Genomic DNA, 27,067 nt, shown 5'->3' with positions numbered 1-27,067 from the left:
CTCTGAACGATTTGTAAGTTGTATGAGCATTATGGATTCATGTGTCCAAATCGATTTCTGGGAGTTTGGTGACAGTTTATGTCCGTTTAGAATGACTAGGTTGATGTCATGTTGTTTTCAATGCGTGAATAAGATAAATGCAAAATTGAAATGAATTATTTTTCTTAAGTGTTTTTATTAATAAATCGGAAAATCAGAAGTATACATCAACCAGAATATTAAATTTAACTTCTCACTCATCCAGGGGCGGTCCTAGAGTTGGCTCTTGGGGGGGGTGATTTTCCAAATTTTCAAAAATCAGTCAATATGAAAGAGCGAAAAGAGGGGGAGAGGGTGGCAGGGGGGTTAGGATTGCCACTTTCAAATGAGTACAATATAAGCTGCATACATCTCGTCCTCCCCCACTTCAATTTCACTAATCAAAATCAGATGTATTTCGAAAAATATGAAACAAGAGAAGAATAATGGAATGTTTTAATAAACTTTTTCAATATTTATAGAACAACCAGTGAATATATAATATTCACTGGAAAAAAATGGTAATAAAAAGAAAATTGTCATTATTTGTATATATGGTAGTTTGAAGCTGTCACTTTCTAAAATCTTCAAAGTATTTCTTGTTATAAATGTCATTTTACAAATGAAAATTATACACACGTTGTTGAGCTTCTGAATATTAGTGCTAGGCCAAACAAAACGTATAGTTTTGAGATAAGTTTTCGTTAATTATTGCTATGAATTCCAAACCGATTAACGCTGATTAAATTTTTCATTGGATTAATTCATTGAATAGTGATTTGGAAATTTCGTCATATTATTTTCAATTTGGAAACATAAATAATCCTCGTTTAAAATTCTGGTCTTGATTTTTCAATTTCTACATATAAAAAATCAACACTCTAAATATTAATTAAGTTGCAAACAAGATAATCGAAATCAGTTACTGAAATATGAAGCTTATGGAACTTAATTAATTGATTTGATCTTGAATTTCAGGTTATAATAAAATAAAATTCAATCTTAGTTATATCGAAACAAATGAAATGGCAACAAATAAATTATAAAGAAAGTGAAAATCGTTTTTTTTTCTTCATGTATTCATTATTCCAAACTCTTTAAATGATATTTATTTATAATTAAAAAAAAATGGAATGAAGCCATGCAGGGCTAATTCAGTAAAGAGTATTTATCAATTGCAATTGAAATAGCCTAAATTTCAGATGTGGAGTATCAAACTTAAAATTTCAAAATTATTATGTGGGTGAGCTCCCGAATAGCAAGAACCATGGTAATACATTCATTTTCCAATGATTTCGAAGGTTACCATGTCTTTCATAGTAAAAAGTACATCCTATAGCTTTTAGTACAACAATTTACGCATTTCCAATTTTTCGTGTACGGTTTTGACAGCCGCGTCAACTTTGTTTTGCTCAAACAATTTTCGGTCGGCATATTCGTCATCAACATTTTTCGATGGGTTTTCGGCAAAAATATTCAACAATCTAGTGTTGATATGATTAAATCGGTAAGTTGTATCGAAGCTTGGAATAAAAAAATCATTTTTAATTTTTTTTTTCTCAATTTCAGCGACATAATTCCTTCACACAAGGCTTCGAAGAAGTGGAAATAAGAAATGCGAGCTCCAAGCATTCCAGCTGGTGGTCGACGGAAACTACCATCTTTCCGTGTACAGTGTTATTATTAAAGGTTTTTTATTGTGAAAATTAAAATATGTTTTATTCAGAAATAAATATTAGATAAAGAAAATTAAAACGACAATATTAATATAAGATCACGAAATAAAATTAAATTTAATCTTCCTTTAAACCATGTAAATTCGTTTAAAAACATTGAATTTCACAGTTTCCTTGAGCAAATTTGGAAGCTGTAATAACCATCCATTTCATAGTTTTGTGTTTTGAAATGTATGGAAAAAGTTGATTTTTTCATGGTTAAGTTGCTTAACAACCCCCTTTTTTCATGGTTATTTTGGTCTAAACCGTAAATTTCACAGTCGAAAACGATGAACTTGACAGTGCATTCAACGTTTCTTGTATCATGCTATTCATAATGTCAACCATGAAATCCATGGTAATGTGAAAATGAAATTCATGGTTTTTTTACAATGTTTTTCTATTCGGGCTGAAAGCAGTTTCGGCGATATAATTGGTGTAGATCTTGAAATCCAGCAGTATAAGTCAAAAGTCACAAAAAGCTCTTTCGAATGTTAGCAATGTTTTGGTAATGAAAACTGTTTTTGTTCAAAATTATCGCATGTGTGTGGTTCTCCGGCTCGCTATACTAATACCTAAATGATAAATTAAATGATTAAAAACGTTCTCGTGGCTAAATTGTTTGCCATTTGCATTTTTCGCCAGCCTGAAGCGATACATTTGAATTTTTGTTTAAATTACTTAAGAAAATGTAAGAATTTTTTACATTTAACGATAAAAGATGCCTTTTTTTATTGCTTACGGTAGTTTAGAACGCAACCAGTAAGTAACAATCAAAGATTTTCCACATTTCAAAAATGCGAAATTTGTATGTCTAGGAGCACTCTGGCTCAACGAAAAACACCATTTTCAAGCATCAGCCATAGTAGCCTATAATAAGGTTGCCATTTTTTTTCCCAGCACGTATACGGTCAAATTTTATTTAAAAACCTGACAAAATTCGGGCATTTAATTTCAACATTATCGACCAAAAAACCGGTCAAAATCCGGGCAATATCCGGGCAAATATGATCAAAATCTCTCCACGGAAAATCCGGGATATATTTGAAATTTTCATAGGACACCACAAATTTATATATCGTCGGATATTTTTGTCGATTCCAAAAACAAAAAAACACTTAAATAAAGCTGTCAGAAATTATAAGCAATTAAAAAATGACATTGTTTCCTGGATCATTTGGAACCAACTTCAGATGACCTGGTAAAATAACTTGTAGATAAGACAACTAAATTATGGTCAAAACAAACTTGCATATTTTTTTAACGGTCGGACTATTTGGTGAAAATCATCAGAAAATGACGAAACTTTAGCTAACGTTCTAAAGAAGTTAGTCTGCGAAAATATTTCAACCAAATATCCATAAAGCAAGTTCAACTTTGTAACCTCCTACTCGGTTACAACTGGCATTTTGGGTATTTCGGTGGCAGTTTTGCCCTGAATACAAAATGACAGTAAATGTAAATTTACACGCAGTAAAGATGTTGTTTTATATTAAATTAGATTAATATTTCAAATAAATTGGGCTTTGAAATTTGAATAGGAGAATAGAGAATTTTTTTAGTGTAGGTTGACTTCACTGCTAGAAAATTGATGTAGCCGAGACACAAACCGCACCAGACGGAATCCGCGCCACATGCGGAAACACTGTGGAGAATACGTGGCCCAATCACAAGCGTCGACGTCACCGATTGGTCCTACCGAAGGAGGTGATAAAAGACCGACGCACCAATGGGCCGGCCACTTATCCCTTGGGAACGCGTCCGTGTGTCGTTCGGTAGTTGTGCGCGCCTTTTTATCCGCCAACACAGTTTCCGCCAACCAAGTGTCGGTTCTTATTTGGACCTTGGTTGTTGCTATAAGTGCGTTTAGTGCTAGGCACAGTAGCCATTATCAGTGCCCGCGTCCCAAGAAGACCGAACAGCCGTCCGTCAACATACGGCTTCCAGGACACGCCGTTCGTCACCATACGGCAAGGACGTTTCCTGAACCACGACAATAAACAGTTCAGGAAACCATTGAGAACTGCGGTTCTCAGAGCTAAACTCTCAAAGAGCCGTCGGAAGGAATCCGAGGCCCAACCTTAAAGCCTAAGGCAGGCTAGAAACGCCGGCCCACACCAGTGCGTCCGCTATCCCGGCCGAAACCCGGTCGACCCGGCAAACGACAACCGAGCCCCGTGGTACCACGGCAGCGAGATCCAGCACCGTAGTGTCCGGCAGCATCGACGGGGTCCCGCAGCAGCAGCGGCAGCAGCAGCAGTAGCAGAAAAACAGTGAGTCAAAAAAAAAAGGGTTTTTGTAAATAAATTAGAATTTGTTCCTTATTTAGTTCTCTTAAATTTCTTTAATATAATAGTTTAATTGCCCTTTAAAGATCTTTGTTTATTTTACTTGCGTGCACCGAAATAGAATTAAAATACGGGTTTTAACTGGGTGGGAGGTAGCGACATCGAACAGGTGAGTAAGTGTTTCCTAGCTACGACGAGCCGACCCTGAGATTGGCTGGAGTCCTGAGCTAGTCGAAGGCCTAGTTTCAACTTATAAGCTTCCAACTAAGCTTACCAGATAAACAATATGTTGTTTGGTAACAGAAATACGCGTGAAATAAAAACGTATGTTTTAGAAGACTAATCAAAAACTTTTGGCCGTTACGTTTTATAAAAATCTATGTCTTTTAAAATATTATGGAATAAAACAAAAGTTATGGCAGTTCATCTAAAAGAAAAACTTTATCAAATCTGTTGAGAGTTTTCAATTCTCTCTTAAGATGTTTATCACAGCTTAGATTCAGAGTTTTTATGATAAATGTCATAAATTTATTCTTTTAGTTTGTTATTTTAGGATTTTAGCATTTAACAAACATAATGGGGGCATACACAAACACTATCTTATTGAACTTTCTTATTATTATGAAACCTTCATTAAAGTTTCAATTTGTATAACTTTTTAAGTTCATTTGAATAGGAAACAAAAACCACCTATGTTTTTGTTTTGAGCATTTTCACGTATAATTTTAAAAAGTCAACATACTACATCAAATAGTAACAAATCTTACATTTGTTTAATTTTTTGGAGTAGGTTTATTCATAATATTTTCACTTGCCTTATGTTCAAAGCGTAACCCTCAAAATGCATTGATTAGATATGTTGTCTTTGTCAGCCATTTCGTTAAACGGTCGTAGGCACCGCGTTTAACACATTGGGTGCATTTAGGAACACTTTCCCCTATCTCAGTAGAACAAGAACTTTTTATAGATATCCGAGAGAACGCTCACAGCAAACCGTCAAAATGAGAGTGAAAATAATTAAACGTTTCTGGTGAACTTTCTGGAACCTCGAAATCGAGTTCGAAAATACATTATATTGTTTTTCCATGATGTATTGTAGAATGATCAAAAGGGATCCTTTCTTTACTCAACTGTAAAAAACATTCTGTCTTCGATAGAAAAGATAAAAGATAAGTAGATAATATAATTTTATAAGAGTACTTTTGTTAAATTGCTACAGTAGTGGCAGTCAATTAGGTAATGATTTTTTTTATTGTTTGTATTCAAAATTTTATTAGAAATTTGACATTTTTGTCATAATTTTTGATAAATAATCGTGTTTTAGTTGTTGTTTATTTATGACGAAATCTTAACACATCTAAGCTCAAAAATGTGAATCAAGCAGTTGTTAGAAAAAATTTTATAAGCTAAACTTGAAAATCGCAAATAAAAATTGTTCTAGACCCTCCGATCGAATTTTTTTCCTGATCTGCAAATTTTAAGAGATGCCCACTTTTTTCTTTTTCAATGTGCAAGAGAAAGACCCTATTACTGATGTAAGCAAGGCCGAATTAAGGGGGGGGGGGGGGGAGGGGTAAAGGGGCAGTTACCCCGGACCCTCCGAGGAAGAAAAAAATATTTAATATTACTTTAATCATTCTGATTTAAGCTCTAGAAATCTAGTCAAACAAGGATTGAAACGAGAAAATTTGAATTAATACGTAAAATATAACAAGTAAGAAGCCCCAGTTTAATTATATTTCTCATAGTTTCACTATAATATAAGTTAAGGGGACCCCCATGCATAAAAATTGCAGAATTTTTCCAATATTTTTATTGGTTGGGAAATCAGAACAACCTTTTTCCAAAACTGAGCCAATCCGGGCATTTGGTTTTGATCATTTTTTAACAAAAAACGAACAAATCAAATCCAGCGAGTGAGACCGATTTGAGTTTTGTTTGAGTCAGATCATAGTTTGCTTCACTCGTCCGGTGAAAACTTTTGAAAATCAAGAAAATCAAGAACATATTCCAGGAGCTTCTAGCGAATCAATAATTTTTATTTGAATTTGATATATTTATTTAAAATTAAAAAAAAGTAAATATTTTTCGACTGCTTACGAGGGCTACAATAAAAATAAAACCGAACAATCTAGAATGGTACTTACTTTTTTAGCATCCAAAAGTATCAGTATGAAAAATGCTAAATTATTGTTAGCGTATCGATCATTATTGTAATAAGCACTTTTATTTTAAAATTATCCTCTACTCAAGCAAATAATCCAAAACCATCATGTTATTTTCTTGTAGATAAATTTCAATTTTTTTTCATTTAAAACATACTCATAGCTGAATTTCAAATTTCATTGAGTTGTTCTCTAAATATAAATATGGATTAAATCTTATCTTCTTCCAGAGTTATCATTCTGTGCATTATTTTTCAATTTCAAACACATTGCATGAAAACGATTTTTGAAGATATGAAATTGAAATAAAATATTTGGATTTAAATTATAAATTTTGCAATTCCTGCTTTGGTCTTGATTACAGCTTTGTTTCTTAATTTTGAATTGAAAATTAATTTGTTATCTATTTCTCAAATCTTTGATTGTGGTTCTCAATGAAATCCGATTTTAGGTTTCAAATTTTTCTCTTGAACTCTTTTATCTGTATCTCTACGGATTTGAATTTATTTCCATTTATTTTTTTCTAATTTTCATTTCGAAATCTAAGATCTGAATGTTTTTCCCTATTATCATAGTGCTTTCTAATCTGCTTGCGATGATCTGCAATTAATCATGAAAAGAAAAACATATTGCTAGGGTAACGGACCTATTTTGTACATGTAACATGTACATGTAACAATTTTTAACTGCTTTGTCCGTTTATTACGAAGATCAAGGCTTTTTCTATCGAAACATTTCGCTGTTTGCTGCAATGTAACAAGATTTAAGTCTAAAAACTCGTTTCTTGGATCATTACTCTGGTCGGTATTTTGGACCACCAGGTTTCCATTTTGGACCACCCTTTGGACCTATTTTGGGCTATTTGGACCTATTTTGGACTTAATAAGTTTTTTTTCTTTATTCTGCTATACTTACGACAGCCTCAATTTAGGTACACTTGTTTGTTGAATATTTCCTATCTATTCCTTTCTGTTTTTTTCCTACATCTTCTTTACTTTAAAACAGTAGTTTTTGATAAAAATAGAGTAAAACAGAAAAACTCCCCCGTTATAATGTGTGTTTCAATTGTTTTGAAAATTCCGACAGCAAACTGCAATCTCGACGAAATCCATTCCTGGTGCAAGGTGGTCCAAAATATGTACCCGAGCCTAAATAAGTCCGTTACCCTATTTGTCTTAGATGTTTTTTAAATCAGAGAATTTTGGGAAAAGATTGTTATTAAATAAATTGGAATGTATTTTAGCTTTTATCAGAATTTTAAGAAAGCTTTACTTCAATGCAACATTTGCACGTGATGTATTGTTGACAATGCAATATACTTAGCTTACCAGATTTCCGTTTGACAAAAATAATTTTAATAACTCAACTCAATTCTTTTGTTTAGTTTTGCAAGTATGTGATTTGAATAAATCAGGTAAAAACTGGGCTTTCTTCTTATAATTTCAGCTTACTGGGCCGGACCGTAACTTTCCTAAATTTTTAAAACTGAATAATTGATCATGCCCGTATAAAACCGGATAATCTAGAAAATCCATGAACGCGTTTCTTGAATGGAATATGAAAAAAAAGTATTCACAGGGGCTCCCCGAAAAAAATTGCCCTGCGCCCCTCGAAGGCTTAATCCGGCCCTGGATGTAAGTGAAATTTTAACATTAAGGGGGGGGTAGGGTCTAACACTTTCAAAAAATCGATTTTTTTATTTTTTTTATTTTCTTATTGTAAAACATTTCAAGAATGTTGTGTCAATTTTTCAAGTCAATTGAAGCAAAACTGTAGAAATTATAGGCCTTTATCTCATCCTATCTAATACTGCAAGAAAGCAAGAGCAGAAACTTCAAACGCGTTTTTCTCGAAAGCACGTTTTTAAAGTCCGTGGACATCGTCATTTGAAAACTACTTATCCGATTCTTTTAAAATTTGGAACATATTTTCCACATATAAAATACCAGACCCCAACGTTTTTCTTTTTTGTTTTTTTTTACTTTGGGGAGATTTTACAGGTGAAAAATGGCGGATTTTTTCGTGAAAAATCGTAGTTTTTACTTCAAACAGCCACAAAAATTTCAAAAAATTTTTTTTTAAGTTAAATAAAAACGTTGGGGTCCAGAAAAACATCTATTAAAAATATTTTGCTCGGATTTTTTGATTTCAGATGATTCTGTGCTGAGATACAGTGTCCACCGCAAATCCTGTTTTTTAAAAGGCATCCTCGAAATTGCTCCGTCACCGGCTCATTTTTCAATATTTTTCTACGAAAAAAATACTAAATGTTCTTTTAACAATGCTTTGTATAATGCAAAAAATTTGAATACATTTGTTTGAAAGATAGCTCTAGAAAAAAAATCGTGAAAATGGTGTTTTTTTATACCCGTTAGACCCTACCCCCCCCTTAAGCTGTTGTTTTCGTGTTAATTGTTTTTGTGTCACACAATGTGAATTTGGGTGAAAAAAGGTGTAAAAAATTGCTCGTATATTAAATGATCTCAAAATCTAGTAATGTGAATGGTCAATTACTTTAATGCATAGCAAAAAGAAAACAAACGAACAGCTTCCGCATTGAGAACACACTACTTCATTCATATCCATCCCACCTGAATCCCATGACAAGCATCGTCTTAAATGAAGCGTGCAAACAGACCATCAATCTTATCATCTGTGTACCCTACCTTCCGCATGCTCTATTAGAAAACCACGTGACATGAACAAATCGGGCATCGGCATCCGCAGCCGGCTAATGTTTACAAAATTCCGGCTAACGGCAAACATTCCCTTATCACCACGGGGGCGGGAAGAGTTTTTCCCATTCACGGATGCATGGGGATGGGTAAAAATTTCCCCAACAAAGCTAGGGCGCATGATCCAAAGCCAAGGGAGCCGGTTGACGGATTGCTTGTTGGGAAATTTTCCAGGGCTGTGTTTCATTTGGGTGTTTCTGTCAAGTAGTGTTTTCGTTTTTCAGTTTTCGATGTATACGCCTTGCTGTCTGCGATTTTCCTTGATGGGTGCGCGAAAATTGTGAAAATATTTGCGAAAAAGTTGTCATTCGTGCGGGCTGCTGGTTTGTGATGAAGTTTGTTTTCTATCGGAAAAATTGAATAGGTTGAAATTGTTATGAATGTTTTGAATTCTGGGTCGTTCAGTGTGTTCACTATCAAGTGAAAGCGAAATCAGAAGACCGTGCTGGGAATTGCTAAACATGGTGGCAGGTTCAGGTTATTCAGTGGCAATGCACTACAAGGAGTGTCATAGTGCAAAGTGGCTTTTGAATGAGGCTTGACTTGTGTCTATTTATGGTGGCCTACAAATTGGCGAAACAGGACGAACGGCTCCAAAGTGTAAACTATTCTTGAAGGTTGAGAGCTCCAGGGAACGTCGGAATCGATAAAATTGATTTTTTTCCTTCCTCCGGATGTCTCATCATCGCCGTTATTATCCGAAAGGTTGAATCATACAATGCGAGACAGCTGCACCTTCTTTCGCCAATCGGATGGAAGGAAGTGAAATTATTATGCTGAATTGTTAATGAAATTGGCCAATTATTTATTTCCATAAGCTCGTCGAATCGACAGAAGGAGCTTGGTTGAAGGGCTGAGACACATCCACGTTTGAACCTCCTGGGCAATACACCATTTATGGCACCGCGTTTGATAACGATATCGACCCCCTCGATTTCACCATCGTCCAGCCCGTCGTCCCCCTTCGAGGTATGAAAACAAGCTTTCGCTACTAGCCTTCTTCATTTCAGCATCGCAAATATCTATATCAACACAGTATGACATCATCTTTGTTGTGCTTTCGTGCTTGGGGCGTGTTTCGTTACAATTAGACTCTACACACTGCTCGCTGTTGTGCTCTGTTAGCCGAGCAGGGTAAAGTTCAAGACAGTGCTTCTTATCCTCTACGTGTTCTACATCTGCTGCTACTGCTGCCTCCATTGCCAAATATTACTGCTGCTGCTGACGCTTACAGCTTGAATCAGAGACTGCGTTAATACAACCGTATACAACTCGTGTGTGAGTCCTTTGTCGCCAGCTGCGGCTTTTTGCGTTGCGTTGTGAGCACGTGTCAAGGCCAAACATCAGTATACGCAGTGACACCAACAACAACAACAGCAAACAGCAACATCATCCATCCATAATTTGCTCAAAACTGGAGGATGAAATTAGATCCTCCACTGACGCAGAACTAATCATCATTAAGGATTCATCAATGTTTCAGGTGAGTTGGCATGATGAAGTTTTGCGGCGCTTCTGCGGCGAGATTAGGTTAACACACTAGGTAGGATGTTGTTGGGGTTCTTTCTATCCTTAACTTATTTGTAGATTCATAAACAAGAAACTTTCAAAGCTTTGCATTTAGCTTAAAACAATATCAAAGGAGGAGAACGAAAGATGAGATAACAACCTTACATACCATGTATAGGAAAACAATATTTGGATACATGTCAAGTGTTTCTCTTCAAAACACGCTTGGACCCTGTTGAAGAGAGAATTTGGACTTTCTACCCTCTAACGGGAATGTCATCAGGAGATACCTCTTATTTTCGGTAGATATTTATACTGGAATCAGCTGTAGTTTGACACATTCCGGGAAGTTTTTCTTCTGTAATTCATGGTATCGTGACTAAAGTATTGACCTAAGTGCTAAAAGAACAGCGACGTCCAGTGTATTAACTAATCAAATATTGTACCTGGTCCGAATTGTTTGGCGGAGAGTTTGCTTCTTTTTACCCTTTGGGTATCACTGAATCGCTTTCTGAGGCATATTGGTCGATGTACCAGATGGTCTCAAAGATCAACTTAAACTAGCTGTGCCCATAGTACCATAATTTGATATTTAACATCAAAATTTAGATGGAGAAAAATTACCGCGAAGTTTTCATAGTATTCCGTCTCACTTGACGAACATAATTCCTAAAATTCACTCTGTCTATGACAGCCGTTCTCTAATTTCTCGGACATCTCACATTCGCCAGATCACGCTCCACTTAGTCTAACCACCTCGTTCGTTACGCGCCTGCTCGTCTCGTTCCTATCGGACGCGTAGCGAACATCTGTTTTGCAGGAGAATCGTCCGGCATTCTCGCAACATGTCCTGCCAAGCGTTTCCGATCAGCCTTCACCACCTTCTGGATACTGAGTTCGCCGTAGAGTCGCACGAGTTCGTGGTTCATCCTTCGCCGAAACTTTTCAATTGTACTAAGAAAATTTGGCATTTTCTAACAAAACGAATATATTTACATCTACTTTGACAATGATAAAACATTTTCGAAATACCAAATTTATAAGAAATTTATTGAAATCCAGAATAACAACAGCGCGAATAAGTAAATCCACGTCACGAAATTTGTTTTCTGTAAATATTTAAAAGGGAAACATGCTCTGCTTGAAGAATTTTGTGGCAACAACAACATGGTGAGCGGTGGATCGCTCTTCTCCCATCGACCAGCACATAAGGTCACTTGGGTATCCCAAGATGGCCGAACAGAAAATCAAATTGACTACATCTGCATCAGCCGAAAATGGAGAAGGCGCCTTCTTGATGTCCGCAACAATCGAAGCGCAAACTTTTAATCTGACCATCACCTCGTCCTTGGCGAAATACGACTTAGGGCAGAAACACAGTGCACGCGAGCGAGCGAGCGAGCGAGCGATTCGCGCGAAGAATCGCACCTCATTTGAACACGTTGAAAACTGTGAGACCGTTCACAGTGAAAGCGACGCGATTCGTACTATCGCGCGAAATACCATTCGGAAAATAATCCGTCGCAGCAGTCGTGTGAATACTTTGTTTTGGTTCACCGAAACTTTATATGAACCTGCACTGAGATTATTTCTCGGCAGTTTTATTTGAAAATATATCGCGTTATTTTTAAATAATAAAAACAACGATTTTCCTCGACTAACTTTTTAAATAAATTCGAAGCAGAGGTCAATTTCAATTATGACAAAGTTCTTCCAGCATATACCTGTCGTTTGTCCAGTATATGGAAGAAATGGTGACCAGCAAATTCTGAAGAGAAATTCGTATTATTTTGCGGCACGGTGAATTTGTGCTCTTTGTGCTGTGAAAAACACATTACTTGGGGGGAAAATTTAAACATTGTGAATTTATTTTTTTCGCCAAGCTGCATAAGATGCATATTCTATATACCGGCGCGCGTTTTTTTCTCTGATTATTTGAAACCTTTGAAGATTTCGCTGACAAATTGCGTGGTCATGAGGTCTCGCACGATCCAAAAATTTTTCATTCCATTTCTAATTGCTTGAATAATTTAAGAACGTGAAGTTTTGATGCCAAAATAAATAAGATTCTTCGAAAAAAAAATACTCCTTTTATTTAAGAACAAATAAAATAACTTCTCCTAGAGAAATTGATTAATGGATAATGTTTTAAATATTTAAAACAAGAATAGATTAGCTGAAAAATATTTAAAGTGCTAGCTGCAAAAATGGTTTTTTATCATTTCCCTTTATCTTAAATTACTATAATCATGATTATACAGTTCAAAATATGTCGACTGGAGAAGAAACGCAGCTGCCAGGTCAAAATCAGTTGCTTGGACTCACAATGAAAACTCCTAGAAAAATTTATAGCATCCTAACATCTGTAACCAAAGCAAACACTCAACTGCTGAGCACAGAACATTTATATCCAGAAAAAGGTAAATTTTACTTGTTCAATCTGTAACATGAGCAAGGATTAAATAACAAATATGACTCTAGAACAAATTTATCTTACATTAAAGTGCTTTTGAAATAAAATCTTTGGTGCTTATTCTGCGAGTCACGTGACGTGGATTTGTCGGGTCAACATGATTTGACGTCAGTGAAAGTCGCCGGCGCTGATAGCGATGAAAACTCCGGTTTGTGGATTCGGCAATAAAAATAATTGAATGGTTTTATGACGCTGTTAAAAATTTTAATTGAATGTCACATACGAATTATTTCATAATGATTTAAACAAAAATAACCTCTTGAAAATTATTTATTCAATTCCCTATAAATTGATTTACATAAATATTATTTTCTTTCCTATCCATAAAGTTTTTTCTCAGTGTAAATCGCATCCCGTTCGTCGCGTGCACCGTGAACGACCCTGAAAAATGTTCGCGCAAAATTCATTTCAGGTTCATTCAAAACTCGCTCGCTCGCTCGCTCGCGTGAACTGTGTTTCTGCCCTGAGAGTTGCGCGTGTCCAACGGCGCGAGGAGAAAGTCAGGTGTCGATACAACGTCCGCCGTTTGGAGAATATAGAGGTGAAAAGGGCATACATTGAACAGCTTGAATCCCGAGCCTCGGAATTGCCGACAAACGGAACAGTCGAAGAATAGTGGTGCGGAATCAAAAATGCCTTTATCATGACGAGCCATGATACTCTCGGTGAAGTCTTTTTTTATTAGTTGATCACCTAGGTGGTAAATCCTTTTTACGGATTGCATTCCAAGGCACGGCGAGCGACCGAGTCCCCCCAGTAGGGAAAAATGCTCTATCATGCTCCATCTAAGCGAATCACCAATTTGCCATGTGCAGTAAACATTTCGAGTGAAAAACGAGTGAACACGTTGAAGAAAAGTGTTTTCTACAAATGCTAATAATTTTGCAATATCCAAAATCACTTAACTGCTACAAAAGCTTAATTTTAAAAACCCTTATCAGCCACAGAACTAAACTGAGTTGCTAATTCACTCCGGTGTGTATTCAATACGCCCCATAAAGTGAACACACCCGAAAACAGCCGAAGACCAAAAACTCACCAAAACTAATAGAATTTTTGACTGGAAAGAATAATCAAAATCAACTAAATGAAATTAAGGAAACAATCACAGTTGATTTATTTGAGCTGAATTTTTCCTAAGAAGTGGTTTTACACTTTTTCTTCTGAAAATTGGCCGTTTTGAAAAATAATTCTTTTCTCAGCATTTTATGGGTGGCGCGTTATAACGAGCTCAAGAGCCGTTACAAAAAAAATACCCTTAAAAGCACATTCGAGCGAGTTTAGTGTGATTTTTAACATCAAATCATAATTCAAATTATTCTCTACCGATGTATCATAAAATATGCTCTTATTAATTTTCCTTCGCTAAATGTCACCTTATTGAAAGTGTCTTGAAATATACATCGTGATGAAGAAAAAACTAAATTGAGAAGTTGTCACGAATCAGGGACATTTTAAGGAAAAAATATACTTGCCAAGACAAATCTGAGCATTAAAACAAATTGGTAGTATTTCACAGGCTTAAAATGTTACAGTTTTTTTGAAAACATGAGTGGCGCGTATTAGCCACATGGGGCGTTATTTGAACTTTCCCCTCATGCTACTCTGGGTCCATGGGTGCAATTGGACGACTCATGATACTAAATACCCCTACGCCATACAGTCCACCTGGGGCCTCTGGTCATAATTCTCATCCATACCTGCATCGAAGGCTGTACCCGAGATGGGAGAACAAGTCCGCGCTTAAACGCTCATCGGCTAACTCCAGTTCGAGTCAAAACTCCAGCATATATACCCTGCCTCTTGTTACGATTCAAGACTAAGGACCTCTACTCTGACAACTCCAGGTCCGGCCGACGTGAGACCACTCTACCCAAAAGTATTCCGCAACGTGAATACTCTTTCCCCTACGAGTTCGACTTTGGAGAAGGTATTCCCCCTTATTCTGCGCCGCGCGTGAGGTGACGATAGTCGAGTCGAGTCGGAGTCACGTGAGTCTTATCACCTTATTTCCGAAGCCGATGTGACAGAGGTTCTATTCTCGTCTGTAAACGTCACTACTAGCATCGATTTGTCACTCACGGTGACTACTAGATAAGGATAAGAACTCAAAAAGTTCATTCTAAAAGACGTTTCTCACCTAAAGCGACTACAGAAATCGGGTGACTCGACTATCGTCACCTCACGCGCAGCGCAGAATAAGGGGGATTGTCTCAGTGGAGTCTGTGGAAGAAGAAGTGAGTGGATGTCGAATAAAACCTGGAGAATGGTCGATGATCGGGGAAAGGAATTGGAGCAGGCATGCACTAGGTCAACCAAAGCAGCCGCCCGCTGACGATATGCGGAGCTACAAAAGACAGTTAAACGAGCTTGAAGACGAGACAAGAGAGCCTGGACAAACTCCCTAGCCGAAGAGGGAGAAAGAGCCGCCGCCATTGGAGAAATCCGATTACTTTATGACATTTCTCGCCGCCTTAGTGGTGCAAGGACTAATGCAAGAATGCCGCTGATAGACCGAGCAGATCAGATGTTGATTGATCGAACAGATCAGCTCAAGCGTTGGACTGAGCATTTTGATTGACTCTTCCGAGTCACAAATAGCGATGGCCTAATGAAACCGCAGCTCGAGGCGCCAACAGTAAGTCGCATAAATGGTGTCAACTCGTAAGCGCTCTCGCTGGCTGAAATAGAAGCGGCAATCAAAGACATGAAATCGAACAAAGCACCTAGGATCGATTGCATCTCTGCTGAAATGCTGAAAACCGACCCTGCATTGTCAGCACAAATTTTGCACCGTCTTTTTAATTACATCTGGGATACTGCAACATTCCCGGCCGACTGGATGCAGGGTATCGTTTTTTTTTCAAATCATAACAGCCGGGTATTTGCTGTTGTGAGTAGGTTCGTTCCACTAAAACCACCTTGGGCTTCGTGTGCCAGATGTTCCCCCATGGTTTCCCCCTATGATACTACATCAAGGTGTAGGCTGTGTTCATGCACTTATACATCTCACCCTTTTCCTTTTCCTCTTTCTCAATTTTGGTCTTTCTCCCTATCACCTTTCTTCTTTATCCTCTTTTTCTTTTTTCCTCCTTCTCTTTTTCCTCTATCGCCAACTCCAGACTGATACGGAAGACCCTGAGACGTGTGCCGATTAGGTAATGCTTTTATAGTAACTCACGCCCGTCAGAGCATCTACTCCCGCCGGATTTCCACGAAGGCATGGCCGATTGAGAAACTACCTAGCTAGAATCCCGTCACGACCACCCCGAATGAAATCTCCGCTTCCTTTTGCTGCAGGAAAGGTCGTAGAAGAGTACGTGAGACCTTTTAAGTCCCACCACACGTATAAGTCCAGATTAGGGTTATACCGCGCCCTAAGATCGCGTTGTTTTTGAATTGATGTGTCATACGAGGCCCAAGACCTTCCATTAGCTTGTCAATTTGGTTGACTATCTCGCTCTCTCCGTTCATCCTCTTCCCTGATTCTTATCAGATCGCGCATGATTTGCGAGATTTCGTTGACTCTAGCACCCCACGACTGTTCGTCGCGACACATTTCACTCACTATGTTTTCAGCGTTCAAATTTTGAAGTTGTTGACGCCTTGAATTGAACCTGGGGCAGACAAAGATAGCATGTTCTGCCGATTCCTCCGTCTCTACGCATTCCGGGCAATAGGCGAGCTGATAAGCTTAAACCGATGAAGGTATTGCTTAAAGCACCCATGACCCGAAAGGAACTGCGTCAGGTAGAAGTTGACCTCTCCATACTTCCGATTTACCCTGTCTGAAAGTCTCGGGATTAGCCTATGCGTCCATCTTGCGTTTTTCGATGCGTCCCATTGCTCCTGCCACTTGAGCATTGACGCTGCTCGTTGAATTCTACGCACTCCTCTAACAGCTCTTGCTTTGTAACACTCCATACCCTCCGCCAGAGTTATGTCGATGGGAATCATGTCCGCGATGACGCATCTGTTGATATGGTCCTGTATGCACAGGAAACTCGAATGGCTATCAGCCAATGTGTGCTCCATAATTTGGATCTGTTGCGCACTACCTCTATCGCGGAGCTCCAATCTGCTCCTCCGTATCGTAGTTTCGACAGTGCTATGCTCGCAAGGAGACGTCTCTTGCTACTCTTTGGACCATGGCAGTTCGGCATAATCCAGGGCAATGCATCTATGACTTTCGATGCACTTTCACAACAGTATTTGAGATGCACACCAAAACTTAAGCGATTGTCGACCATTACTCCAAGGTATTTCAGCTGCTGTTTCGAAGATGTCGTGTGCCTTCCAACAGTAATCTCCATGTGCGGCACCACTCTTTTATTGGTCTCGAGCAGAACTTCGGTTTTTTGGTGAGCTATCTGAAGCTTAACTCCCTTCATCCAGATGCCAACCCTTTCTACGGACACCATTGCAAGGTCTTCTACCTCTTCGATTTTTTCGCCGGTGATAATGAGCACAATATCGTCAGCAAATCCGACTACCTGCACGCCTGCTGGTAGTTACAGCGTTAACACCTCATTAAACATGGCATTCCAAAGCACAGGTTCGAGTATGGAACCCTGTGGAACACCTGCTGTTAGGGCGTAGATCGTAACCCAGTTTCGGCTTCGTACGTCAGGACTCTATTTTTGAAGAAGTTTCCTATAACCCTGCAGAAGGTATTGGGAACACGCATCCTGTGAAGCGCTTTGGCAATCGCTTCCAAGCATTGTTGAAGGCATTCTTAACGTCGATCGTCACAATGGTGCAGTGATGAACACCTATTCGCTTCTTTTTATATGCGCGCTTCGCGAACTCTGTCACCATTAGGATGGCGTCCACCGTAGATCTCTCTTTCCGAAAACCGAACTGTCTGTCCGACAGTACACTTTCGCCTTCTGTGCTGATAATAAGTCTGTTAAATATTATCCTCTCCAGTAGCTTACCAAGGGTGTCCAGCAGACAAATAAGTCTGTATGATGATGGATGCCCTGGGACTTTCCCAGGTTTTGGTAGTAGCACCAACTTCGCCGTTTTCCACGAATTGGGAAAAGATCCTTCGTCCAGACAGGGTATCCTTGTAAAGGTCCCGAAGAAAGGAGACCTGACCAAGTGCGGTAACTGGCGAGGCATAACTTTGATCTGTATAACTCTCAAAGTACTCTGCAAAGTGATCCTGAAAAGGGTCCAGGAGAAAATTGACACTACACTCCGACGGCAACAAGCTGGATTTCGATCCGGAGGATCATGTGTGGACCACATCACAACGCTACGAATCATACTGGAACAAATCAACGAATTGCAGGACTCTCTTCTGCTGGTGTTCGTTGATTTCGAAAAAGCATTTGACCGACTGAACCACGAAAACATCTGGGCTGCTCTTAGACGACGAGGGGTCCCAGAGAAACTAGTCCATCTCATCGAAGCACAGTACGAGGCATTTTCGTGCAAGGTCTTACACGACGGTGTCTTGTCCGAACCAATTCCGGTAACTGCTGGAGTGAGACAAGGATGTTATTTGTCACCGCTGCCTTTTCTCATCGTAATGGATGAGAAACACCGAAAGCTCCTATGCAGCAGGTCTCAAAATCAATGTCGAAACGACCAAGGTGGTGGAATTCAACACAGTAAATCCTTCCAATTTCGTGATAGCTGGACAACAAGTTAAGAATGGTGATGGTGGTATCAAGAAATACATCGAAACCCGGATCAAAAAGCCCGATTTGCTTTGCGAGTCTCCGCAACATCTGGCGCTCACGCCAGATCGCTCCACGAACTAAAATCCGATTCTTCAACTCAAACGTCAAATCCGTATTTTTGTATGGGCACAACTTGGTGCACATATGCGGCGTTTTTTTAAATCGCTTCCTGCGGAACATCATCCACGCTTGGAAGCCTGGCAACTGGATCTTAAACGTGAAACTTTATCGTCAATGTCATCAAAAGGCGGTAGAACCTCTGAACAAAATTGATGGCCTCGGTCAATCACGGAGTAGCAACCATTGGCGATATGGAACTTGTTCTACTTAGCCACGCCTGCGATCTTGGAATCCGAAATGCATTTAATTGTATTTAAACCAAATTTAAAAATCAATCACAGATTATACTAGAATACTTTCAAAATCTTCATCCAGACATCTTGAGTAGCATTTCGGATTCAATGATTCAAGGTGGATGTGAGTAGTCAATCAAGCTAAGCTAATGTCATCAAAAGGCGGTAGAAGTCGAGAATCGGGAACATAAGTGGAGATGGATTGGATTCACGCTGCGAAGAGATGAAAACGAGATTTGCAGAGAGGCACTTGACTGGAATCCAGATGGGCTTCGAAGAAGAGGCAGGCCCAGAAGCTCGTGGCGGCGTTGTCTAGTCGCTGAAATCCACACAGTTGACGAGAACCTTGGCTGGCAGCAAGTGAAGACGCTGGCTCCGGTTCGCCAGCAGTGGAGATCTTTTATCTTAGCCCTATGCGCCAATTGTCGCCAGACCCTGAGATAGATTAGATTCAATAGTTTTATATGTTTTAAAATAATGAATAATATGATATGATTTCGTAAATATTTAGTAGAAAGGGGGTACAATCTCCTTTTTCAGTTTATCCCAGGATCCTGGAAATTCCCGGGAATAAGATGATCTGATTTCCCTAATCATGGGAACACAAAAAATGGGCGGAAAATGGACACTCTAGCTCCGAGTTACAAAAGAAGGATTTCTAATTTTTATCGACCTAAGAACACCTGTACCCATGGTCCAAACAACCGGTTTAGACCCAAATTCCGACCAAAGCAATCACACTGGTGGTCCATTGTATCATTTTCAACTCAATTTTATTTTTAGAACTAGTATAAGGATTGATCCACAACTGATGAGATTTGGATCTAATTTGAAGGAGTTCTAAACCGTTCAACAGTTAATGGAACACGAGTAGGGTTGCTAGTATTTCACTGGATTGGATCTTACTTCTTTGTTCCAATTCTTGTATAAATTATACCCAAGAATAGACCAGGGATACAAGTGCTCTAGTAATGTTAAAAACATTGATGGAAAGGTCGAAACATTGATGGAAAGGTTTTAAATGACAGTATCATTTCGTAAGCAAATGAACAAAAACATGTTTTCCTTAATATGTTACTTCTAATTTTTCAATGCAACTTTAGTTACAAGTTGGCGGCTTTTGATTGTTTAAGTTTTTTTCTTTTGGTTGGATTTAGCACCTATATAAAACATACTCATTTCAATTTATTTGATCTGGTATTTATTTGATGCCAGCCTCAAAACACATTAATAAAAAAAAAAATCTGCATACTTTATTTACTCAAAAAAAATTTGAAATCTTTTCTTAGTCATCAAGAACGCAATGTCCAAAAATGATATTGATTCAAAATAAGCCAAAATTTGTTAAAATATTTGTAAGTACAATTAAAAAATTCTTAAAAGTTTGAAACTGATCTAAAGACAAATGTAGAAACTAGATCCGTCTAGGGAGGAGCTACTATACGGACAATTGTTTTTATTTAATTCTGAATACTTTTATCCCGGAATATATCTTATATTAATTTTGTACGATTTTGAATTGAAGAAAAATTACGAGAACTTAAATAAGGGCTATATATACTTATGAGTCATATATTCTCTGAAACCATTTAAGAGATTAATCTCACTCTTATTTTTTATAGATTTGAAACTTCTAACAATATTTTTAGTCTCGATCCTTCACAAATGTTTGGGAGAAATTTGCAAAATTGAGTTGATTAAAAATCTTTTGATAAATGTTTTACAAAGTTGATCAGTTACATCTTTTATACGAATCATCCTTTTTTTTAATATCCTAAAATTATCGAATCTTTATCTTGAAATTTTGAAACATGTTGACATTATTGAAAATAGATAGCAACTTGCTTGCACCCGCTTTCACGAGTCGTTAGCATTGAACAAAATAAATAACGCTGGATGTTTTTCAGAAATTCAGTAATAAATATATACACATAAGAAATCTGTTAACATTGAATCCATCGATTATGATTGATTCAACCCATGTTTCAAATAAAATTAGGGCTTATGACCAAAATGCTTAAATCAATAGGCTTGTTTTCAAAACATTCCAACCAACCAAAGATTGCTTAAACTGGTTTCTGAGTTAATCCTCGAAAGCTTCTGAAGAGGCACGTTTCTGGGATTTCTTAGCGCATTTGATGAGGGAATGCAAATCGTTATCATTCTGCAAACGGTCCAGGCCCAGGTGAGCCATCGACTAAAGTGTTCTGTTTTCTGGTAAACGTGGATCCCAAAAGAAGAACAGCTAAGAGCTAGTCACATCATAATCATCACGGATGTTTGCTCGAACAAATTGTTTAAATAAATCACGGCTTCATTAGGATTTATAATAAGCCGCCGAAGATTGATGAAGGCAGGATTCGCCGAATGCATTTTAGTTTGAACCCATTTTCGAGATTGTGTTATAGCTTCGAGAGGAAGCTTTCTTACTCTATTGAAATTTGTCTTTGTATTGAAAGAACGTTAATGAACATCTAGCAAACTTTGGCCGATATTTCTCCTCTTGCTTACTCATCCTATACAATATTTATTATCTTGAACAAAAGGAAAATAGGAATGTATTTTATTTCTCGAAGCTACAGTTCAAGTGATTCCTCGATTATCGGAAGGACTTTTTCGGTGCCCGAAAGCTGCATCCTTCAATGAAACTCTCATAAAAATTGGGAAAGGAAACACAAATCACCAATCGGTAATTGCATTGTCGGGGAAGCGAATAGACGAAGAAGATAAATTCAACTAAGGGGCTTTTAAACTGGCCAGTGGTGGTTTTTCGGAACGGAACACGTGGTCTGGTCACACGGCCATGTGCCACATATATTTCCGACTAGATTTTGGCGCAAATGTCCCTGGTTTGTAAACGGCCGAAAGAACAAATAAATTTTAAATGGATTAATTCGGATGGAAAGAGCTCTTCTAGCTTTGTTTTTTGCTCGTTTTCAAAAGTTGTCGAACAAATCGATGGAGTGGTCCACCATTAGTGACAATCGGTTCTTTTCTCCTTTTTTTTCACTTACCTCGGAACACTTTTAATTTAGCCGATTTCTCCGGCCATGTTGCTCGTTGGATTTTGAAAAAAAAAAAAACTCCCTCCCTTCACGTTTAAGTGGTGGATCCTTTTGGCGAGCAGCATAGAACAATAATTTAATCAAGGCAAACTTTTAGCAGCCTAATTAGGCTTCCAGTTCCGGCGGAAGTTGGACCCTCCATCGTTTTGATGGACGTTCGCATGACAAATGGTAGGACAAATCAAGAAACTCTTAGCTGCTAGGCGAGTGCCCAATCGTGAAAGTACGGTGATGCTAACTAAAAGTAACGCCCTTTGTGGAAACTGGACTTTGATGGACATGTTTTCTTGGAAATTATTTGGAAGTTTAATCCTTTATGGTACAAAACTAGAGCTTAGAACAGCTTATCCGATGAATCCCTTCCGAAACTCTTTTTAGAAACAAAATGCGCAAAAAATTTCACTAATTCTTAACAACCATTTTGATTACAATAATAATATATTTGAAGTTATAAACATTGAAAAATTCTATCTTGGAAGCAAAATATGGTTCTACTGAACAAAAAAAAAAACAAAGCTAAAATAAAATAATTCAATTATTCACTCTCGTTTTGGCTCACTGCAAATGATGGTTAATTTTGTGTTGTTCGGCCAGAATAAGGAATGGTCAAAAGTTTCTGATGAAGACAACACGACTTGGGTGGATAAATTGGGACAAATTGACTGTGATGAGGTTTGTTTGAGTGAGGAGAAAACTTCACTGTTCAATTTTTTGAGTTGCTAATTAAATGGTGTCTTGTTGGAGATTTGTTGATTGTGGTTAAGTTTGCTGATGGAGCTGAAACAGTATATTAATATATTATTATTTACATTTTTTTTTTGTTATTAATCTTACAATTACCAATGAAATCTGTTTGTTTTAAATCCTTTTCTCTAAATGAATATCATACTTACTCTAAAACTTGCTTCTTGCTTGGGGATTTGAACCTGAACCCTCCTGGTGAAACCTGAGCATTTTGCCTTTGTACCATGGGCGATTCTTATGGTATCGATGTTCAGAACATCAATTTAAACAAATTAAGGACTACTCTTCTCAAAGTAGGCTTTTTACCAAAAGATAAACAAACAATCACGGAATTAGATTCAGCAAGATTTGGAATTGAGCTAACGTTAGTATAAAGTTTGATGTTATTTTTGTGAAATCTTTTTTGCACCACATTCTTTCTTCTACTTGTATCGACAGCTTAGAAAGAAAACTTCTTAAACTATCAAACCAAGAAGAGTTACAGAAGGACTAATCAGAAGAAAATGGAAAATTTAGTGAGAATTAAAAGCAAACTGAAAAAGGAGGCAACAACCAGAAAATCGTAAGTTTTGATAAATATTTTTGTTCCTTCTGAGTGTCTATTATGTTTTATGATTTTCAGGATGCTTTCGAAGTTTTGGACAGTTTTGGAAATAAATTTATAAAACGGTTCAACTAATCGGAACGGTCCGTTGTCCTAGACGGAAAACCTATGATATCAACTGATAACCCTGTGCTTGGTCACTATCCTGCTTGATTCGACCTTATTGTTAAAGTAATTTGCAAGATGAGTCTATCAATGAAATGATTATCACGATGCTCAAGTTAGAGGAGAAAAAAAACTAAAATCCAAAAACGACGTTTGATTTGAGGTTTGAAACATTAAATTGAATTCATTAATAAAAACGGTTTCTCTCAATAAAATGTTCTGGGTTTTTATTTATTTTTGAAAATTAACCATTTTCTTCATTTTAAGCTTTCAGCATCTTTCTAATCTCATCTGGAGTTTAAAGTTTTATTCCTATATAATTTAAAACCTATAAATAATTCCTTTGACAGAGTAGTAAAAAGGATGTAATAATAACTTCGCGAAGGAAAATTAAACGAAAAATCGGATTGTCAACGAAGAGATGTGTTTTTTTGTTTCGGATTATTAGATATAAATATTGTTCAAATTTAAAACGTGAAATGAATTTTAAGACAATCTTTAAGATTTTTGACATCTTTCCATTTGGATCAAAACAGTTGATTTATTTGTGAGTTTATTTCGTTGTTCGTATATTCGTAGCTCTGATTTTCTGTTATTCTTTCTTGTGCAAAATCTTAACGCTTACGTTAAGTTCTTTAGAAGTTCCTCATGGAACCAAAAAGTTCTGCATGAAACCAAAAAGTTCGTAAGAAGTTCTGCGTGGAACCAAAAAATTCGCTAAAAGTTCGTAACGAAGCACGATACGCCAAATTGAATCCTGGAGTTTTTAAGGTACTTGGAACGCACAAAAATGTTCCATGTTACTTGTTTAGACTTTTTATGTTCGTTCAGAAGTCCAAATCAATTCTCTCCAGTACCTTTTATACAGCCAAATGTGAACTGTTGATGCACAAAATTGAGTATCTTTGCGACTTTTGGTTTCTTGGGTTTTAATATTATGGTAAAAATTACAGATTCCATTAAAAAAATGCATAATTTCCAAAAAAAAAACAGTTTTTTTAAATTTTTTTTTACCAACAGTTTGTGATTAAATTCTTTAGACTTTCAAGTAATATAAATCAAAATTAGTCGTTATACCGCAAAAAGGGGTCAACATAGATCAACATAAAAATTTTCTACATAATCATCAATAACTAAGTCCTAAGTTAAAATATCTCAAAACTTTTTTCTTCGTTTAAAACCTTTAAGTTGAGTTTCAAATTGGGAAAAAATTGGTTTGTTTTTGAAAATTTCAAATGTAAGCAAAAATGTAATTTCAAAATCTGAAAATTATAAATTTTTTGAAGGCTCGCAAACAAACACCTTTCCTGATGATATTAAAGCATTTAGAAGCAAACAGGTTGATTTATTTGAGCGTTCAACTTTTTTCCTTAGTAAATGTATAGATTTCGTGTAGTTTTTGTTGTAGTTTGAGGGAAATTTTTGATATTTAAGAATTTGGGAGATTTTTCGAGAGTAAGCCAGCTTAAGACAAAAAGCTAGAAGCTCTATCAAATAATAAAGTTTGATGGAAAAAATAAAATGGGAATAATACGAGGGCCTAGAGAATTGATTGGAGACAATTTTTTCAAGGAAATTCGTTAAAACCGTCAAATTAGAGACTGATAAATGTTACCCCAGAGCATCAATTAAACTATAGGTATGATTTTTCGACTGGATAAGTTTAATCTTTTATTTCAACAACTGACAGATTGAGCTGTAAAACTCACAAAAGATAAAATTTTAACTCTAACTGGATGTTGGTCTTTTAAACAGCTTAGTAGGCAATTCAGTTGCCTCCTGAGCCGATGTCCGCGAGTTCGATCCCTAGAGTAAATATACAACACAGTTGTACCGAAGAAGTTTTTGCGAATGCCATGAAGATATTCTACCAAGTGGGCTCACAACACATACTAGAGGGGCCATGAAGATGTGAAAACTGTTCTTACGTACACAAAGAAAAAAAAAACAAAAAAAATGAGTTTATCTCGATTTCTAGTAAAAACGAATAAGATTTTTGCTTTGATAATATTTACTCCTAAATTTATGCATTAGATAGAAATTTATACATTAGATTAGCATTAGATAGAATTGGAACAAAATCAATATCCTGCATTTCAGTTAGTTATTATTGATTTCAAAAATTTTTTTTATGCAAATGTAGCGTTTTGTTCATGCTTTTAAGAAAAAAATACAGATAGAATAATTCTTCATAGTTTCGAAAGAATCCTCGAATTTTTCCTGTAACACGGCTCATTAGGTGGCGCACACCTTCTTCTTCCATCGTTCGAGCTAACTTATTCCACCAGGTCTTTATCTGATTGATGTCTTTGACAACCTTTCCTTTTGCCTTCAGTCTCCTCTTCATGATTGCCCAGTATTTCTCAAAAGGGCGAAACTGAGGGCAATTGGGTGAGTTAATTTTGGTCTTTTTGTATAGTTCCAACTTGATTGTCTTATTTGTAACGAAAACTTTCGTTTTTTGCCCAGCTGAAAGTGCCCTGCCAAATCATAAATTTTCATGCAAATATGTCGGCAAAAACAATTTTAAATTTTGCTGGAACATCCCCCCGAATCGTTGGGATTGTCAAAAATACATACAGTACCGTTCATAATTGTATAGAAATTGGAAGCACGCGTACTGCCACTTCGACTTTGAACTTCCATAACTTTTGACTCTGATGATATTTTTTGATCAAATTTTCTGAGTTAGATAGATCAACTATCACACTGTTATACCACAAAATTTGAGCTTTCTGGAGTTTGTGTGGTCTGAGATAAAGTAATTCTACGAAAATCGGACTTTTTGGACTTTTCTCATTCATACTGCAATATCCCAGGAACTAAACTACATTTTTTGTTAAAATTTTGCAGAGTGATTTTTGAAATATAAAGTAAGCATGTCTGAAGTTTTTGGAAAGTTTTATCGATGGGATCAAAAGTTACGGGTGGTACAATTTTTAAGGCATGAACCTTAAAATGCGATTTCTATAGAATTTTGGACGATTCATGAGAACATAATAGTTTCCATCCACAAATCAGTCAAAAAATGTCTGGCAAAAGCAATGATGAAATGAAAAAATGAAATTAAATAACTATTTGTGTTTTGAAATCAGAATCTCGCAATATTGTTTTGATTTTTTGGTTGAAATAGATTTACTGGTTGTTAAACATAAAATAGAAGTTTCCTATGAAAACAATCGTCCATAATTCTATAGAAATCGCATTTTTAGGGTCATGCCTTGAAAATTGTACCTCGTGTAACTTTTGTTCCCGTCGATAAAACTTTTCAAAAACTTCAGACATGATAGCTTTACATTTCAACAATCACTCTGCAAAATTTCAACAAAAAATGTAGCGTAGTTTCTGAGATATTACAGTTTAAATGAGAAAAGTCCAAAAAGTCCGATTTTCGTAGAATGACTGTATCTCAGGCCACACAAACTCCAGAATGCTCAAATTTTGTGATATAATAGTGTGATAGTTTATCTATCTAACGCAGAAAATTTGATCAAAAAATATCATCAGAGTCAAAAGTTATGGAAGTTCAAAGTCGAAGTGACAGTGCGCGTGCTTCCAATTTCTATACAATTATGAACGGTACTGTACGTAAAGCTTGCAAAA

The 27,067-nt window shown here is 36.9% G+C and overlaps 1 protein-coding gene across 2 annotated transcripts in view; it reads left to right on the top strand.

Moving 5' to 3' along the window:
- The first annotated feature begins 9,137 nt into the window (after positions 1-9,137).
- Positions 9,138-27,067, top strand: part of LOC129748098 (beta-1,4-glucuronyltransferase 1) — a 118,004-nt gene continuing 100,074 nt past the window's right edge. Inside the window, exon 1 of one of the 2 annotated variants that reach the window (XM_055742574.1) lies at positions 9,138-9,890. In XM_055742574.1, the coding sequence (XP_055598549.1) occupies positions 9,819-9,890 (72 nt within the window). In that variant the 5' untranslated portion in view covers positions 9,138-9,818. Of the gene's footprint in view, positions 10,405-27,067 lie in introns of both variants that reach the window. The other variant, XM_055742575.1, reaches the window with a different exon arrangement.

This window comes from Uranotaenia lowii, chromosome 2 (genome assembly GCF_029784155.1).
Source record: "Uranotaenia lowii strain MFRU-FL chromosome 2, ASM2978415v1, whole genome shotgun sequence".
Classification (NCBI taxonomy): Eukaryota; Metazoa; Arthropoda; class Insecta; order Diptera; family Culicidae; genus Uranotaenia; species Uranotaenia lowii.
The sequence above is the reverse complement of the archived record's forward strand: the minus strand, read 5'-3'. Positions and strand labels throughout refer to the sequence as shown.